The sequence below is a fragment of the Hemitrygon akajei genome, chromosome 19, assembly GCF_048418815.1.
Source record: "Hemitrygon akajei chromosome 19, sHemAka1.3, whole genome shotgun sequence".
NCBI classification, from domain to species: domain Eukaryota; kingdom Metazoa; phylum Chordata; class Chondrichthyes; order Myliobatiformes; family Dasyatidae; genus Hemitrygon; species Hemitrygon akajei.
Window position 1 is genome coordinate 8,225,217 of NC_133142.1, and position 20,287 is coordinate 8,245,503.

General features: G+C 43.9%; 1 protein-coding gene across 1 annotated transcript in view; it reads right to left on the reverse strand.

Annotated features, from left to right (window-relative positions):
• The window catches only part of col7a1 (collagen, type VII, alpha 1), a 325,194-nt gene that overhangs the window by 280,584 nt on the left and 24,323 nt on the right, over positions 1 to 20,287 (reverse strand). The window contains exons 2-3 of the mRNA XM_073072948.1: positions 3,787 to 3,874; positions 548 to 728 (exon numbers count right to left, since the gene is read on the reverse strand). Of these exons, the coding sequence (XP_072929049.1) occupies positions 548 to 728; positions 3,787 to 3,865 (260 nt within the window). The 5' untranslated portion in view covers positions 3,866 to 3,874. The remainder of the gene's footprint in view (positions 1 to 547; positions 729 to 3,786; positions 3,875 to 20,287) is intronic.

Consider the following 20,287-nt stretch of genomic DNA (forward strand, 5'->3'; position numbering starts at 1 on the left):
TGTCCTCTCCTATCAGATTCCTTCTTCTTCAACACTGTATCTCTTCTACCTATCACCTCCTAGCTTCTTATTTTCACCCCTCCCTCCCCCACACATTCCCCTTCCCCCTCACCTGGCCTCACTTATTACCTGCCAGTTTGTGTTTCCCTCCTCCCCCAGCTTCTGATTCTGCCTTTTGCCCCCTCCCTTTCCAGTCCTGGTAAAGGATCTCAGCCGGAAATATCGATGGTTTATTCCTCTCCATAGGAGCTGCTTGACCTGCTGAGATTCTCCAGCATTTTGTGTGCTCTCCTCTGGATTTCCAGCATCCGCAGAATCACTTGTGTTTTTAAAAAAAATACAGATATTCTTGTGCTATTGAAATGCAGAAATGCAAATAATCTCTTTGCCTTCTTATTTATACTCCAGAACAAATTTGAGATCCAAGGTTACACGCCAGTGGCAACACCCCTGCAAGCCAAGTTTCCTTCAATGCATCAGACTGCTGACAAATCAAGCTCCAACCATTTTTTTAAAAAAACATTTGAAATATTGAGCAGCATCTCACCTGGGATCATCGCTATACTGGACAAGACCGATTCTGACCTTGCTTTGACTGATCACATTAACAAACGGTTGAACTGTTGCTTCAATGAAGCTTTTGATTTGCTCGAACTTGACCCTGCCAATGCTGGAGGAGCCGTCCACGAGGTAGACGATATCAGCAGCATAGATGTTTTTGCAGTCAGCTGAAACGCAAGGAGATGCAGGTTAAAGTCTGAGAAACTGGATCTGTGTTACTTTTCCCACGTGCAGACTGATTTTTGTTACGGTTTAATTTTGGGATTGGGCCATTGCTGTCAAAGCCTACATTTAATTCAGGTACCTGATTACCCTTGAGAAAATGGTGATGAGAAAATCTCTTGAAGCTGTCCACAGTGCTCTCAGTTCCCAGATTTAAAGCCAGTGACATCAAACAGTACTATACGCACAGTGTATAATATACATTTATTAGGTACACCTGTACACCTGCTCGTTAATGCAAATATCTAATCAGCTAATCATGTGGCAGCAACTCAAAGATAAAAGCATGCAGACATGGTCAAGAGGTTCAGTTGTTTAGACGAAACATCAAACTAAGGAAGACATGTGATCTAAGTGACTTTGACCATGTATTGATTGTCCATGCCAGATGGGGTGGTTGATAATCTCAGAAACTGCTGATTTCCTGGGATTGTCACACACAACATTCTCTAGAGCAGGGGTTCCTAACCTTTTTAATGCCATGGACTAGTACTATAAATGCCAGCCTGGGAACCCCTGCTTTACAGTTTACAGAGAATGGTGCAAAAAACCAAAATAACATCCAGTCAGAGGCAATTCAGTGGGTGAAAATGCCTTCTTAATGAGAGAGAATGGCCATACTGGTTCATGCAGACAGGAAGACGACAGTAACTCAACTATCCACACATTACAATGGTGATGTGCAGAAGAACATCTTGGAATGCACGACATGTCAAACCTTGAAGTAGACTGGCTACAGCAGCAGAAGACCATGAATATATACTCACTGGCCACTTTATTGGGTACAGGAAGTAATTAATAAAGTGGCCACTGAGTGTATTTCCAAATCAGAATGGAGTGGAGCCTGTAGATGATGACCTCTTTGGTGAGCGTCCATCAACGTCTCCCACCATCTCCATCATATCATCTTCTCACAGCTACCATCGGGCAGGGGGTACAGAAGCCTGAAGTCCCACGCCACCAGGTTCAGGAACAGCTGAGATTTAAAAGATTAGTTGTATTTGCCACAAGTACATCAAAACAAAGTGAAATGTGACGTTTTGCATCAAATCAAATCAGTGAGGATTGTGCTGGGGAAGTTTCCGGCACTAATAGAACATGGCCACAACTCACTAACCCTAACTCTTACGTCCTTGGAATTTGGGAGGAAACCCATGTGGTTATGGGGGGAGGGGGCAGTAAACTTCTTACAGAGAACAGCGGGTATTGAAGCCCGATCATGCAGCTGTGAATGCCCATAGGAAAATGAATCTCAGGTATATGGCGACATATATGTACTTTGATGATAAGTTTACTTTGAACTTTTTTGAACTTTGATCTTACATCTGGCGCCGTAATAGCATAACAGTAACTACTACGCTGCCGTGCCATCCTGTGCCTCATAATTGGTGGAAAGGTCTTAGAAGGTCTTTTATGCTGTGTTGTATCTACCCCAAGTATACTGTATGTACAGTAATAGGGAACAAAACTTTGATCATAGAGGGAAGATTCAAGCAGAAGTATAAGGATAAGTTGTCAAGATGTAGGAGAGGGTATTCTGGAGCCTGGGGCCCTTGCAATTGACAAACACAGAGATCAAAGAACAGTGCAAAAGGATACAGCTATTTTCAGAACTTCAGATCAATCTAAAGCTATTTCCAGCTAAATCAAACCATTCAGAAGAGCAGACATTATTCAATATAGGAAGCACATACAAAATGCTGGAGGAACTCAGCAGGTCAGGCAGCAGCTATGGAGGGGAATACATAGTTGATGCTTTGGGCTGAGACCCTTCATCTGGACTGTGTCTGATACAAAGTTCGAAGTAAATTTCTGTCTTGTCTCCACTCTACGCATCTCTGTGACCCTTTGTTGCAGACAGAACCTAAAACAATCTCACAGGTAGGTACACTGTATGAATATGTGAGTGTGTGCCTGTCATTTGCTGTGTGCACAACTAAGCCATAAGACCATAAGCGGAGCAGAATTAGTCCATTCAGCCCATCGAGTCTGTTCCACCATTCCATCAAGGCTGATTTATTTTCACTCAACATTCTCTTGTCTTCTCCCCATAACCTTTGACACCCTCACAAATCAAGAAAATATTGACCTCAGCTTTAAATATACCCAATGACTGGGTCTCCACAGCCATCTGTGGCAATGAATTCCACAGATTCACCACCCTCTGGCTAAGGAAATTCCTCCTCATCTCTGTTCTAAAGGGTCATCCTTCTATCCTGAAGTTGTGCCCACTATTGTAAATATCCTCTCCACATCTACACCATCTAGGCCTTTCAGTATTTGATAGGTTTCAATGAGATTTCCTCCCCACCATTCCTCCAAACTCCAGAGTCATGACACGTTCCTCATACATTAACCCTTTCGTTGCCAGTATCATTCTTGTAAACCTCCTCTGGAATCTCCAATGCCAGCACATCCTTTGCATGGCAGCATAGCAATTAGCATGAGTTGTATGATTGGAATTCAATTCTTGTCACAGTCTGTAAGCAGTTTCTGTGTCCTCCCTGTGTCCATGTGGGTTTCCTCTAGCCCTGCATTCTTCCCACATTCCAAAGATGCACGGGTTGGGGTTAGAGAGTTGTGGGTATGCTATGTTGGTGCTGGAAGTGTGGCTCATAAGCTGTCCCCAGCACATCTCAGTCTGCGTTGGTTGTTCATACAAACAACACAATTCATTGTATGTTTCAATGTTTCAATGTACATGTGCCAATTGAAGATGAAAGAAGATTGAAAATTAGCTTTATCTTGTCGTAGGTGCTCACAATACTCCATATGCACTCTGACCAAGTGCCTTATAAAGCCTCAGCATTACATTCTTGCTTTTATATTCTAGTTCTCTCACGTGCTCCAAGTGCTGTGCAAAGTTTCACGTTTGAGCTGTTTTGCAGAACCATTGCCCTGTTAATCTCATCTGCGTTTGTCACTGACAGTCAAACTCTTCCACGAAATGATCACTTATCTCGATTTTAAGTCTTTTGGCAATGACGAAGCAGCCTGCATTACCTTTCTGAGCTTGTCCGCCCGAGCCGGTGAGAAACAGAGCCTGGGTGGTTGCAAGGAACAGCAGCCACATTTTCATCATCACCTCTGCCTGGAAAAGGAGAGAAAAGAGTGTGCGTTTATGAAGGCTTCCCAACCTCATGAATCACAGTGAATTAACCAGAGATGTTGCAGATGTTGGAATTCTTGAGTAACACACACAAAATGCCGGAGGAACTCAGCAGGTCAGACGGCATCTCTGGAGGGAAATGAACAGACTACGTTTCGGGCCTCCACAGATGTCCAACATACTCTCTATTTTCTTTCTTACAGCTTCACAGACCAACCATTGCCCTGAACAGGAAATTTTTACACGGCCTGGAAACTGTGCAGTACCGTAAGTGATTTTTTTTTGTAATAGCAGACTATGAATATTCAGAAAGCAAATTGGAAAATAGCTTACTTTTTGATTTTATGTATTAATTGAAGGATATAACGAAATGCAGTACAACAAAGAAAATCGTTCACGCTTCATAAGCTTTTTCTAGCTGCGTCCAATGCCAGCTGTGCAGCAACAGAGGCCATGTGCATGGGAGCATTTACTGCATGGCCATGCATCCACGCAGCTTAGAGGGAACTCTGCAGCCATCAGCCTCTCTAAAGAAATTCCTCCTTGTCTCTGTTCTATGATTAAGGGGCCCAAAACTGCTGTCTAACCAATGCCTTTTTCACTAGGGGACTGCTTCATTCCGGTCCATCCTCCAAAAGTGGAACTTCCCACTTGCCCAACATTTTAATTCCAATTCCAATTCCCATTCCGACATGTCAGTCCATGGCCTCCTCTTGTGCCACAATGAGGCCATTCTAAGGATGGAGGAGCAATACCTTATATTCCATCTGAATAGCCTCCAACCTGATGGCATGAATATCAATTTATCCTTCCACTAATAATATTTTTCCCTCACCCTCCACTCTTCTTCTGATCCCTACTCTGGCCTCTTACCTCTTCTCACTTCCCTTGGGACCTCACCTCCTTTCTCCTACATTCCACTCTCCTCTCCTATCAAATTCTTTCCTCTTCACGTACCCACCTGGCTTCACCTGTCACCATCTAGCTATCCTCAGTTCCCTCCCCACCACCTTCTTATTCTAGCATCTTCACTCCCTTTGCAATTTTTGCCCATTTATTTCTCCATTCCTGCTAAAACATCGCTTACATTGTTTACATTTATATTTACATCATTTATTATTATATTGTAATTTGCCCTTTACTGTGCCTATTGTCTTGTTTATTAATTGCTGTATTGTCTTGCACTGTTTTGTGCACTTTATGTAGTCCCATGTAGATCTGAAGTCTAACGTAGCTTTGTGTTATTTCACGTAGTCTATTTTTGTGTTGTTTCACGTAGTCTAGTGTAGTGTTATGTTGTTTCATGTAGCACTATGGTCCTGGAGGAACGTTGTTTCCTTTTTACTGTGTACTGTACCAGTAGTTATGGTTGAAATGACGATAACAGTGACTTGACTTGACTTGACTTGACTTGATCTTCCCCCTTCCTCTCCAGTCCTGAAGAAGGGTTTCAGCTGAATTCTCGACAGTTTGTTTATGGATGCTGCCTGACCTGCTGAGTTCCTCCGGCATTGTGTATGTGTGTTATTTTGGATTTCCAGCATCTGAAGAATTTCTTGTGTTTAAAATTTTCACAGGGTCGACCAGGATAATAATTAATGAGGATGAATAAGCAGAGTTTACCTTGGCTTCTGCCCTCTCTCCAGGGACTGACAGTGTGACTTATTGTGCCAATTTTTGTCAGACATGTTCCTGAAATCTTTGTTACCAGACCTTCAACTGCTGACCTCTTAATACTTTTTCCTCATTGAAAAAAAATCTAAAACCAATGAATTGAAGTGGTCAAAGCAGCTGAAAAAACACACACAAATTATTTTCATGTCCTTATAATCTCTCTCCTGGGAAGCTGAAAACTGTGCTCAAGAATTTCTGAAGTAAATCTATTAACCAAGTACGCATGTGTCACCAAATACTACACTGAGATTCATTTTCTTGTGGGCAATCACAGTAGAACAAAGAAATACAATAGAATCAATGAAAATTGCACACAAAGACTGACAAACAACCAACGTGCAAAAGAAGACAAACTGTGCAGCCACAAAAAAAATGGATTTATTTTTGACGAGGAACTGCTGCACGCTTGTTCTTGCAGAAACATCGGAATCAGAATCAGACGTACTTTATTGATCCCGAGGGAAATTGGGTTTCGTTACAGTCGCACCAACCAAGAATAGTGAAGAAATATAGCAATATAAAACCATAAATAATTAAATAATATTAAGTAAATTATTCCAAGTGGAAATAAGTCCAGGACCAGCCTATTGGCTCAGGGTGCTTAACACTCCTCAGGAGGAGTTGTAAAGTTTGATGGCCACAGGCAGGAATGACATGGCACCAGGTCGACATCCATGCACCATCAATCTACAGGACATGATAGTCAGGAACTGGGCTAGATTATTATTATGATTTTTATGACTGTATGTTTTACTGCTATCATAGTTACATATGCTATATGTACCCTGTACTGTGTGTGACTGTTCGTAATGCATTTTGCACCTTGGTCCCAGAGAGATGCTGTCTCATTGGCTGTATTCTTGTGTCTGGTTGAATGGCAATTAAACTTGAATGTGAACTAAATAAATAAATAATCCTGAAGACATCATGAGTTGTAGAGTCTTTGAAAGTGAGTCCTGCAGTACCGACAGGCCTACTTACGAAGGGTGATTGATAAGTCCGTGGCCTAAGGTAGAAGGAGTCAATTTTAGAAAACCTAGCACATTTATTTTTCAACATAGTCCCCTCCTACATTTACACACTTAGTCCAGCGGTCGTGGAGCATACGGATCTTGGACCTCCAGAAAGTGTCCACAGCAGGGGTGATTGATAAGTTCATGGCCTAAGGTAGAAGGAGATGAGTTATAAAGCTCTCATTACATGCACATGCAGTTCAACTTTTTGAGTGATTATGCAGAAAGTTTGAAGTTAATAACTCATCGGGGTGATTGATAAGTTTGTGGCCTACAGTAGAAGGAGATGAATTATTAACCTTCTGCTGGAATAAGTGTGTAAATGTAGGAGGAGAGTATGTTGAAAAATAAATGTGCTAGGTTTTCTAAAATTGGCTCCTTCTACCTCAGGCCACGGACGTACCAATTGGTGACGTACCAATCACCCCTCGTACATTAATTGCCAGAAAAGCTCTCCTTAGGACAGAATCAAATGAGCATTTAGTCAAGCAGACAGGTCAAAAAACCATTAAGAAATTCTTAAGACATCCTCGGAAAGGTTTTGAACACTTCATAGCCAAAGGAAAGTTTCTGAAAAGTATTTCCTATTCTTAGTGGCTCCCCACAGCATCTGAATACTGTTTGAATTGCAACAGTTTAATTTTTGCACAGCCGGGGAACAAACGAGTTCTTTGTGCTCCCTAGGACAGCCACCCTCCCACCTACAAACCACCCCAGGGCGAGATGGCCCTCAGATGGGAGAAGTCACGAAGATATCATCTTAAGTGGGAAACAAGATGCTGCCAAGCTCAGATATAATGAGTTTGTGGGAGGAAGGGAAGATTCCTGAAGGTTGAAATGTTTTACAGCGATCCTAATATCATTCTTTAGTTTCTGAATGTATAAGTTTTGGATGTCTCAGGAATACTCACAGCAATTTTAGAAGATTTAAGACTGACAGTTCCAGCTAAGCCTGGGACATGGCAAACCTGGTTGACTAATTATTTTCCCTTTTTGTACAGGGATATAGTTTAGCTCTGCCTGATGTGGAAGATACTGCAAAAGAGAACTCTTACTGCTAAACACATCCCACTAAATGTGAATAACATTTGTAACCAAGACAGTAATAATAGGAATTACTGTAAAACTGTATAATCAGAGGAAGTTTTAATATCACTGACATATGTCACAAAGTTTGTTATGTTTCAACAGTACAGTGCAATACATAAAAATACTATAAATTGCAAAAAGAAACATATTAAAAAGTAAATTGAACATGTAGTGCAAAAAGAGAGCAAAAATAATAAGAAACACAATAGTTTCTGCAGATGCTGGAAATCCAGAGCAGCACACACTAAATGCTGGAGGAACTCAGCAGGTCAGGCAGCATCTATGGAAAAGAATAAACAGTCGACGTTTCAGGCTGGGACAGTTCACCAGAACCTGGTTAAAACTGACAGGAAGGCAGCAGTAACTCAAAAACCATGCGTTACACAGCGGTGTGCAGAAGAGCAGCTCTAAACGCACAACACATCGAACTTTGAAGTGGATGGGCTGCAGCAATAGAAGACTATAAACTTACACTAGTGACTACTTTAATAAGTACATCTTCTACTGAATAAAGTGGCCACTGAGCGCATATAAAAACATTGTTAAGAGTTTCACCCGCAATATGGAGAGAACAAACGGTCAACATTTTGGCACAACACTCATTCCTGATGAAGGGTCTCAGCCCGAAATGTCGACTTTCAATTCCTTTCCACTGATACTGCCTGAGCTGCTGAGTTCTTCCAGCACTTTGTGTGTGTTATTCCAAAAGGAATGAGGTAATGTCCATGAATTGGTTCATTGGCAGTTTAGAGATCTGATGACAGAGAGGAAGAAGATGTTCCTAAAACATTGGGAGTGTATGTTCAGGCTCTTTTACCTCCCCTAATAACAACAGAGCATGTCCTGGGTGCTGGGGGCCCTTAATGATGGATGTCTCCTTTTCGTGGCATATATACTTAATGGTGGGTAGGCCATTGCCCAAAGCTGAGTTTGCCACCTTTTTTGATCTCATGCAATGGCTTCTCCATACCAGGTGATGATGCAACCAGTTAGAATGCTCTCCACGGTACATCCGTAGAAATTTGCTAGAGATTTTGGTGATGTACCAAATCTCCTCAAACCCTTAATGAAATATAACCACTGGTGTGCCTTCTTCACAATTGCATCAATATGCTGGGCCCTGGGCTTCAGAGATGTTGACACCCAGGAACTTGAAACTGCTCACCCTCTTCACTGCTGACCCCTCCACGAGGAATGGTGTGTGTTCCCTTGTCTTCCTCCTCCTGAAGTCCATAACTATTTCCTTGATCTTACTGACCACATCAACTGCTGATCTACCATACCAACACAGCTAACAGCAAATGCAAAGGAAAGAGCTAGAGTTGGTTGGTCAAGAATCTTTTGGCTCTGGGCCAGCATTGGAATACATGTGAAAATTTGGGATACACAAGTGGCCAGAATTGTTCAAAGTTCAAAAAAATAAATTTAGATAGATAGGTAGATACTTCATTGATCTCAAAGGAAATTACAGAGTCACAGTAGCATTACAAGTGTACAGATATACAAATATACAAATATTAGAAGAGAAGTAAGAAAGAATAAAAAAAAGTTATCTCAAACAGTCTAACAGAAGGGGGATCATTACTTCCCCGGTTATAGGTTGTCTCATTACCGAGCCTAAAGGTCGAGGGTAAGAATGGCCTCATATAGCCCTCTTTAGAGCAGTGCATTTGCACCCATATAGGACTGTACTGGTTTCCTTCCTGTTTACCCTGTATACCTCAGACTTTAGATACAGCACTGAGTCATGTCATCTGCATTGCTATAAGTGCTCCTTTGTTCAGCCAGGGTGGCATGCAAGGGGTGAGAAATATTGTCCAGAAATGCCAGGGTCCTTTGTTCTATCATAGCCTCCAGTGATTCCAGTTTGACTCCTATAACTCCTTTCTAATCAGTTTATTCAGCCTGTTGGCATCACTCATGTTGATGTCATTGCCCCAGCACACCACTGCATAAAAGATTGAACTGGCGACAACAGACTGGTAGAACATGTGAAGGAGAGGTCTGCATACTCCAAAAGACCTCAGGAAGTAGGAGCAACTCTGGCCCTTGTACATAGCCTCCTGTTGGTGCTCCACTCAAGTCTATCATCCAGGTGCATCCCCAGGTACTCGTAGGCCCTCACCACATCCACATCCTCACCATCAATAGTAACAGGGAGCAGTGCAGGCATAGTCTTCCTAAAGTCCATCACCATCTCCTTTGTCTTACTAATGCTGAGCTGCTGATGATTCAGCTTGCATCATTTGGCAAAGTCCTCCACCAGGGTCCAGTATTCATCCTTCCATCCTGCCAACTATTGCTGAGTCATCAGAGAATTTCTGCAGATGACGTGACTCAGCGTTGTATCTAAAGTCCGAGGTATACAGGGTATAAGGGAAGGAAACCAATACAGTTCCCTGTGGGGCCTAAATGCAACTTATAGCCATGTCTGACACACAGTTCTGAAACTGCACAAACTGTGCTCTGCCAGTCAGGTAGTCCACTATCCAGGATACAATGGAAGTGCCAACCTGCATTGAATAGAGATTTCCCCCCACAAATGAGGGCTGTATGGTATTGAAGGCACATGAGAAATCAAAAAATATTGTTGCAATGAACAGCAAACAGGAGGGATCTTGACACGGAGCTTCATAGGTAAACATTGAAACTGGAGCAACGCACGGTTGGGAAATGTTAATCACCACGCAGGCAAAACCAACGATCTGGCAACCAGTGGTTGTAACGCCGGGGTTCTTATGCTGCTGGTCTTGATGGAAACCAGGTGTGCTGTCATCAAAGAGAGTTAGCAGCAAATGGGAAATTAATGGTCAGAACCGTGGCACAATCAAAGGAAATTAGGAGCAAGATAGGGAATTAATGATCAGGGCCATGACAAATATAATCCTAACGGAGCTGTCCCACTTACCCAAATGGGAGTAAGCTCTGTAGAGCAGGTGGAGGACAGTATCATTCACTCCAATGTGCTCCTGGTAGGCAAACTACAGGAGATTGAGGGCTGATCTGACCAGGGGTCGGGGGTGAGCCAGGACCAGCCTCTCTAGGGTCTTCATGATGTGTGGGGTCAGGGCCACCGGACGGTAGTCATTCAAGACTTTCGGTTGGCCTTTCTTGGGTACTGGGACCACACATGATGTTTTCCACACAGTCGGGACCCTTTCCAGGCTGAGACTCGCATCGAAAATGCACTAGAGAACCCCACACAGCTGCTCCTCACATTCCTTCAGGACCTTGGAGTTCACCCCATCCTGTCACAATGCTTTGTCATGTCTGGGTTTCCCCAGAGCCCTTCTCACCCGCTCAGTGCCTGGGGAGTTAGTGGAAGATGGGGTCAGGGGAGGTGAAAGTCGAGATGATAGCAGTTTGTATGTGGAGGTGTGGATGGTAGGTGCTGGGGAAGGAGGGGATGTAGACATTGGTAGCCTGTGTTGTTTATCCGCATATTGAACTGGAGGAGGGAGGAGGGAAGGCACTGGTGCTGAGGGAGCATTGGGTGCCTTAGCACCTGGAACTGCTGAACGGGTTGTGAACAGGAGAGTAATTGTTAAACCTACCGAAGAATTGGTTTAAGTCCTGACAAAGGGTCTCAGCCCGAAACGTTGACTGCTCATTTCAACGGATGCTGCCCGACCTGCTGAGTTCATCCAGCTTGTTTGTACGTGTTGATTTGACCACAGCACCTGCAGTGTACTTTGTGTTTGGTTTAACTCAGTCCATTCATGGCTGCATTCCAAGGCTCTAGATCTAGGCTGATTGAAGCCAGTGATGTTCTTCATGCCTCTCCACACCTCCCATGTGCTGCTCTGCCCAAACTAGTTCTCCAGCTCTCTCCTGTATTCCTCTTTAGCAACCTTGATCTTCTCCTTTAGCTCCCTCTGCGCATGTTTCAACTTCTCTTTATCCCCTGCTGTGAAGGCTCTCTTTTTGTGGTTGAGAAGAGCCTTTAAATCACTGGTTTGTTGTTAGGGAAGCAGTGAACAGTCAGTGATACGGAGAATCTCACCTGGTCCCTCAACACCAGCTCCATAGCAAAGAAAGCCCAGCAGCGTCTCTACTTTCTGCCAAGGCTGAGGAAAGTCCATCTCCCCCCCCCCCCATCCTCATCACATTCTACAGGGGTTGTATTGAGAGCATCCTGAGCAGCTGCATCACTGTCTGGTTCAGAAATTGCACCATCTCGGATCGCAAGACCCTGCAGCGGATAGTGAGGTCAGCTGAGAAGATCATCGGGGTCTCTCTTCCCGCCATTATGGACATTTACACTACACACTGCATCCGCAAAGCAAACAGCATTATGAAGGACCCCACGCACCCCTCATACAAACTCTTCTCCCTCCTGCCGTCTGGGAAAAGCCACCAAAGCATTCGGGCTCTCACGACCAGACTATGTAACAGTTTCTTCCCCCAAGCTATCAGACTCCTCAATACCCAGATCCTGGACTGACACCTTACTGCCCTATTGTCTTGTTTATTATTTATTGTAATGCCTGCACTGTCTTGTGCACTTTATGCAGTCCTGAGTAGATCTGTAGTCTAGTGTAGTTTTTTTCTGTGTTTTTTTCTTACGTAGTTCAGTCTAGTTTTTGTACTGTGTCATGTAACACCGTGATCCTGAAAAACGTTGTCTCATTTTTACTATGTACTGTACCAGCAGTTATGGTTGAAATGACAATAAAAGTGACTTGACTTGACTTGACTTGATTATTATGGAGTTTCCAAGGAGGATGCCACTTTCAATGAATTATGGACCTGTATTCTCACATCCCTTTGTTCTACCATGTTCCTCAGTGCCCCACTGCTCACTGTGCAAGTCCTACCCTGGTTGGTTCTACTGCCATTTTTCAGCCCATGTTTTTTCCAGCTGGTCCCGATCCGACTGCAAGCTCTGCCCAAACTAGTTCAAGATGTCTTTCAGAGCAAGACCCATTTGCTTCGAATCCCTCTAAACCAGGGGTTTCCAAACTGAGATCTATGCATCCCTTGCATAATGGCATTGGTCCACAGCATAAAACCTGTGCTCTAAACCTTTTCTATATATCCATCCAAATGTCTTTTAAACACATTGAGATGCCTGTAGAGGAACACTGAAGACTGGCACAACTCAGGCTACGGGAGTACGTGCTGAGGGATGCACTGAAGCTCGATGCAGGTGCCACAAGGGATTGGTGGAGAAGGACCACAGCGTAAGGTTCCCCTGCAACTGAACCAGGGAGGGGCCCGATTGCATGAGGAAGCCACTCAATTATTGCAGTAGTGTACAAGCCCATGTGACCTCACGAGCGGCCACAGTCCTGTTGGCTTTATGGAATGTGGTAGAACACTACTTAACACATTGACTATGAAGAATGAAAAGGCATTGCACGGTTTATTATGAATGAAGTTATTTTGATATAACAAAGCATTATAATTTTACCTGCCTCTACCACTTCCCCTGGCAGCTCATTCTATATACTCACAACTCTGTCTGAAAACATTGTCCCTCAGCTCCCTTAAAAACCTTTTCCATCTCACCTCAAAACTATACCCTCTAGTTGGGTGGTGGGGTGGAGATCTGTCTCTACTAAAGTGGGTGTAAGGCGCTCCTTCCCTCAGATAATCTACAGGTCACCCTTGAGCAAGGCGTAGTGCCTGCTTAGCCCCCCCCCCCCCCCACCACCCCGATCAAGGCCATGTGAAGCCATGGGAGCAGGTGGTGGATGGTCGTATGAGCAGCTGGTGCATATCACAAGTCCTGGCTATGTGATCACTGACACTAGGCAGACAGTCTCTGAGTATTGGTAATGGCTGGGGGTTACCCATCTTGTAAAGACACTGCCCAGAAGAAGGCGATGGCAAACCACTTCTGTAGAAGGATTTGCCTCGAATAATCATGGTCAAGACTATGATGGCCTACATTTTATGGCAAGGCATGTAATGGTGATGATGACCTTTGGGGAAGACTCTAACCAGCCTTATAATTTTATATTCCTCTCTAAGGTCACCCTTCAGCCTCGTACACTTCAGAAGAGAACACAAAAAGTAGGAACAGGAGATTATTGAGCCTCAATACACACAAAGAGCTGGAAGAACACAGAGAGTCCAAGAGCACCTATGGGAAAGATGTTGTCAAGCTGGAGAGGGTGCTGGAGAGATTTCCAAGGATGTTGCCTGGACCAAAAGGGCCAGAGTTATAAAGATGGACTACTCTGAATCTTTAATTCCTGTAACACCGGAACATAAGAGGTGACCCCAACCAAGTTTATATAATCATGAGGGGTATGAATACAGAGGGTTGCGGACACTGTGACAAGGCCTAGGCAAGGATGGTAAGGACCCAGGAGCTGGAGTATGCAAGATTAGGATCAAGACACAATTTCGAGACTAAAACAAGAACAGTTTTCTTGACAAGCTGCTAGAAGGGAACCTGACGAGACTAGTCAAGAATCCAGATGAGAGAGAAAACCTAAACGCTATATCAGACTGAACCAAAGTTGAGCTGACGACTGAGCCCTGAACTTGAGGTGCTCTTTAAATATCCAAGTCTGGTGAAAAATCAAAGCCACCAGTTAGCGGAGTGGGCCAGAATCTTTAAAGGGACCGTGCCAGCTATCCATACTCCGGAGAATTAGAGTGCCTAAACCCTGGAGGCTGGTGTGGTTGGGTTGTCGTATCATAACAGGCACAGATACAAGAGGGAGAAGCTTTAAAAGAGCCCTGAGAGGCAACTCCCGGACACAGAGGGCAGTGAGTACCTGGAAAGATCTGCTGGCGGAAATGATTAAGGGAGGTACAACTGCAATATCTAAGGGACATTTGGAAAGATACATTGAGGGGTGGGGCTTGGAGGTTTATGGGTTGAAGGCAGGCAACTTGGACCAGCGGTGTCTGCTGTGTTTGGTATGGGTCAGTTGGGTCAAAGGCCTGTTTCTTCACCTCTGCCATTCAAAAGTCTTTGGCTGGTTTTTAACTTCAGCTCCACCTTTGTACATGTGTGGTGGAGGGCATATTGGTTGATTGTATCATGGCCCAGTATGGAAACATTAATGCCACAGAACAGAAAATCCTACTGGATACGGACCAGTCCATCACTGGTGAAGCCCTCCCCAGCACTGAGCACACGGAGCACTGTTGCAGGGAGGCAGCATCCATTATCATGGACCCCCACACCACAGGCCTCAGGACTCGTGCCACCAGGTTCAGGAATAGTTATTACCCCCTCAGCCATTAGGATCTTGAACCAGTGGGGATACCTTCAGTCAACTTCACTTACACCAACACTGAACTCTTCCCACCACCTATGGACCCACTTTCAAGGGCTCTTCATCCCATGTTCTCAATTATTATTGCTAATTTATTTATTGCTATTATTTCTTTTTTTCTTTTGTATTTACACATTGTGTTGTCCTTTGCACATTAGTTGTATGTCCGTACGGTTGGGTACGGTTTTTCATAGATTCTATTGTGTTTCTTGGATTTAGTAAGTATGCCCACAACAAAAAATGAATTTCAGGATTGGACATAGTGACAAATATGCACTTTGATAATAAATTTACTTTGAACTTTTTCAGCACTGACTGTAAAACCCTCAATATTTAAAATTCTGCCTTCCTCAGCCTTGAATCTAATCATCAGCTGAGTCTCCACAGCTCCTTTGGGTGAAGCAGTCAAGGTTCTCCACCCAGCAGATGAAGACACTCCTCTCACTTCGTGCTAACTGGACAACCTCATATTTTGAATAAAAAAACACGAAATGCTGGCATAAGAAGTGGGGGGAGGGATAAAGTATTTCAATACCTTATCTCCCGCCTAGGTAGCCTCCTTCCTGCCGGCATGAACATCCAACTCACTGACCTCCATTGATACCCCTGCCCCCCATCCCTATCTATTATTTTAGTCTGGTTCTCTTTCTCTCTCTTTCCCCCCCCCCCCCTCACTATAATCTCTCCCCCCAGCCCTACCTTTCTTTCTCTTTTATTTCCCATAACTCTCCACCTTCCCCTAGCCCATTTCCCTCCAGCCTATCACTTCCCAGCTCTCTACTTTATCCCTCCCCCCACTTCTTATCCCCCCTCGACCATCCCATGTTACTTCACTCCTGATGAAGGGTTTCGGCCCGAAACGTCGTTATTACTTCCTCCCATAGATGCTGTCTGGCCTGCTGAGTTCTGCCAGCATTTCGTGTTTTTTTTATTTATTTCCAGCATCTGCAGATTCACTTGTGTAACCTCATATTTTGAGTTTGAAACTCTTTGTTCTGAATCCCCAAGTCAGGTGAAAAGCCAAACATGCCAAGTCCTGAAAAAAGGATTGTTGCCTTCAATTAAATCATCTCCTTTACTAAACTCAAGGCCTGATCTTCAACTATTCCTTCTGTGATGAACCTGTCATCACTAGAATCGCACAGCTGATTCTTCACTGCACCTCTTCAATCATTCCCTACATAGGAGGACAATGGAGACAAAGACGAACACAGGGGCAGAACTGTAGCATGGCAGTTAGCGTAATGCTATTACAGTACCTGCGATCCAGGTTCAATTCCACCACTGTCAAAGTAAATTTAATTTCTAAGAAAGTGTATGCCACATGATATACTACCTTGAGATTCGTTTTCTTGCAGTCATTTACAGGAAAATAAAGAAAGACGATAGAATTTATGAAAAGCTATACACCAATAAAGACTGACAAACAACCAATGTGCAAAAGAAAGCAAATTCTACAGATAAAAAGTAAATACTGAGAACACGATTTGTAGAATCCTTGAAAGTGAGTCTGTAAGTTGTGGAATCTGTTTAGAGTTGAGGTGAGTGGAGTTATCCTCACTGGTTCAAGAGCCTGATGGTTGTAGGGTTTCTGAACCTGGTGGTGTGGGACCTAAGGCTCCCTGTGACCAAATGGATTCTCTCTGGGTGTTTCAGTTTCCTCGTACATTCCAAACACGCACAGGTTAGTAGGCTAATTGGCCACATGGCTGTAATTGGGTAGGGTATTTGCCTTCCTAATTCACAAGCTCCTCCAGCATTGCATGTTGCCTTTCAACAATTCATGTACAAGGTTACCGAAGTCCCTCTGAATGCAAAAATGCAATTTCGCATGTTTAAAAAATTGCCCCACCTTTCTAATGAGGTGCCCGGCATTATATTTCATCTGTCAGTTCCTCACCCTTTCATTTAATCTGCCCATCTCTTTCTGAGACCTTTGTGCCTCCTTCTCAGGCCCACACAGCATCATTTCATCTTTGATATACTGTATTACGATTGCTTTATCTACATTTTTAATATACACTGTGAACAGCTTGGGCCCCAGCATAAACACACCCTGTGCTCCATAAACACATTCATAATCAACAAAGGTCACATTTATTCTTCTGTTTTGTATTCATTAATCAATCTTCAATCCACTTTTGTCATATAAGGAGCATTTGATGGCTCTGGGCCTATATTCACTGGATTAAGAAGAATGAGGGGAGACCTCACTAAAATCTATCAAATGTTGAAAGACCTCGAAAGGGTGGATGCTTTCTACGGTGGGAGGTCTAAGTCCAGAGGACACAGCCTCAGAATAGAGGGATGTCCTTTTTGAACAGATATGAGGACAACTCTTTAGCCAGAGAGTGGTGAATCTGTGGAATTCGTTGTCACAGGCAGCTGTGGAGACCAAATCATTGGGCATACTGAAGGCAGAGGTTGATAGATTCTTCATTAGTCAGGGCATGGAGGGATACAGGGAGAAGACAGGAGACATGGGCTGAGAGGGAAAAGGGATAAGCCATGATGAAATGGAGGAGCAGACTCAATGGGCCAATTGACCTAATTCTGCCCTTATATCTTATGGTCTCATGGTCATATGGAAATATTACCCAGAATGCCACTCATGCCAATTCTGTTTAATTGTCCTTACTCCATTTTGGTCCAGAGCAGGGATTCCTAATCTTTTTTATTCCCAATCTTTTTTGGTCCAGAAGAATGTTCTTTCATTTGGCAGTACACATCAGAATCAGGTTTAATATCAAGTCAAGTCAAGTCAAGTCAACTTTTATTGTCATTTCGACCATAACTGCTGGTACAGTGCACAGTGAAAATGAGACAACGTTTTTCAGGACCATGGTGTTACATGACACAGTACAAAAAACTAGATTGAACTACGTAATTAAAAAAAACACAGAGAAAGCTACACTAGACTACAGACCTACACTGGACTGCATAAAATGCACAAAACAGTGCAAGCATTACAATAAATAATAAACAGGACAGTAGGGCAAGGTGTCAGTCCAGGCTTCGGGTATTGAGGAGTCTGATAGCTTGGGGGAAGAAACTGTTACATAGTCTGGTCATGAAAGCCCGAATGCTTTGGTGCCTTTTCCCAGACAGCAGGAGGGAGAAGAGTTTGTATGAGGGGTGCGTGGGGTCCTTCATAATGCTGTTTGCTTTGTGGATGCAGCGTGTAGTGTAAATATCACTGGCATATGTCATGAAATCTGTTGTCTTTGTGGCAGCAATACAACGCAGTACATAATAACAGAAACAAAAACTGTGAATTACATTAAATATATGCAGTATATTGAGTAATTAAATTAAATAAGGAGTGCAAAAATAAAAATTAAAAAGTAGTGAGGGAGTGTTTCAAACATATGAAAATTAGCAAATGCTGGAAATCCAAAGCCACATATACAAAATACTGAAGGAATTTAGCAGGCCTGATGAAGAGTCTTGGTCCAAAACATCGACTGTTTACTCTTTTCCAGAAATGCCGCCTGGTCTGCTGAGTTCCTCCAGTTTTTAATTGTGTGTTGTGAGGTGGAGTTCATGGGCTCCGTGCCCATTCAGAAATCTGATGGCAGAGGGGATGTACACAGCCGAAGTGACAAAAAGCGTGAACTATTATCTGGCTCCTTATCAAAGGCTTCGAACATCCACTGGTTCCCGCTAACGGTGCTAGTTACAGCTTCAAACAAAAAATCCAACAAATTTGTCAAACATGATTTCCCTTTCATAAATCTGCATTGTCAGTGCCTTCCCAGTGTTACTGGTCTGACCCACGCTGGTCATTTGGCAGATCCTTCAATGCAGCTTGCTGCCAAGGTTCGGTGTGTGGGAAGGGAAGGGAGAGTGGTAAAGTGTTTGCAGACAGCAGTCCCTGGATTCCTGCTGCTCTGTGCATGCATTGCATCCAATCTGGCTGCACCCCAGCTTGGTACGGCAACGGCTCTGCGTGTGATGGCAAGAAACTGCAGAGCAATGTGGACACAGCTCAGTACATCCGAACCCAACTTCTCCTCTATGGACTCTGTCTATAATTCTTGCTGCTTCTGTAAAACAGCAAGCCTAATCAATGATCCCTCCCACCCCGGACATCCTTTCTTCTCCCCTCTTCCATTGGGTAGAAGATACCAACGACTGAAAGCATGTACCACCCGGCTCAAGGACAGCTGCTATTCCACTGTAATCAGATAACTGAATGGTTCCCGAATAAAATAGGACAAATGCATGACCTCACACTCCACCTCGATATGATCTTGCACTTTATTGCTTCCCTGCACTAAGCTTTCTCTGCGGCTGCTACACATTATTCTGCATTGCACCATGCAATCATGTGATTCATATGAACGGAGTGCAAGACAAGCTTTTTGTCGCATCTTAGTACATGCGACAATAATAAAGCCAATTCTAATTCCAAAAACATGCCCTTGTAAGACCTGGTGCAGATTTTGAGCATCTTCGCTCCATCTGCTGCTCCAGTCAGGATTTCCGGGCGGCCAGCCAATTTAATTTCACTTCCAATTCCCATGCCAACATATCTGATGATACGTTGAAGTTTTCTGATGACTCTGCCATAGTTGGATGCATCAGCAAGGGAGATGAGGCTGAGTACAGGGCTACGGTGGGAAACTTTGTCACATGGTGCGAGCAGAATCATCTGCCGCTTAATGTGAAAAAGACTAAGGAGCTGGTGGTGGACCGGAGGAGGTCTAAGGCACCGGTGACCCCTGTTTCCATCCAAGGGGTCAGTGTGGACATGGTGGAGGATTACAAATACCTGGGGATACGAATGGACAATAAACTGGACTGGTCAAAGAACACTGAGGCTGTCTACAAGAAGGGTCAGAGCCGTCTCTATTTCCTGAGGAGACTGAGGTCCTTTAACATCTGCCGGACGATGCTGAGGATTTTCTACGAGGCTGTGGTGGCCAGTGCTATCATGTTTGCTGTTGTGTGCTGGGGCAGCAGGCTGAGGGTAGCAGACACCAACTGAATCAACAAACTCATTCGTAAGGCTGGTGATGTTGTGGGGGTGGAACTGGACTCTCTGACAGTGGTGTCTGAAAAGAGGATGCTGTCCAAGTTGCATGCCATCTTGGACAATGACTCCCATCCACTCCATAATGTACTGGTTAGGCACAGGAGTACATTCAGCCAGAGACTCATTCCACCCAGATGCAACACTGAGCGTCATAGGAAGTCATTCCTGCCTGTGGCCATCAAACTTTACAACTCCTCCCTCGGAGTGTCAGACACCCCGAGCCAATCGGCTGGTCCTCGACTTATTTCCACTTGGCATGATTAACTTATTTTTATTTAATTATTTATGGTTTTCTATTGCTATATTTCGTCACTATTCTTGGTTGGTGCGACTGTAACGAAAC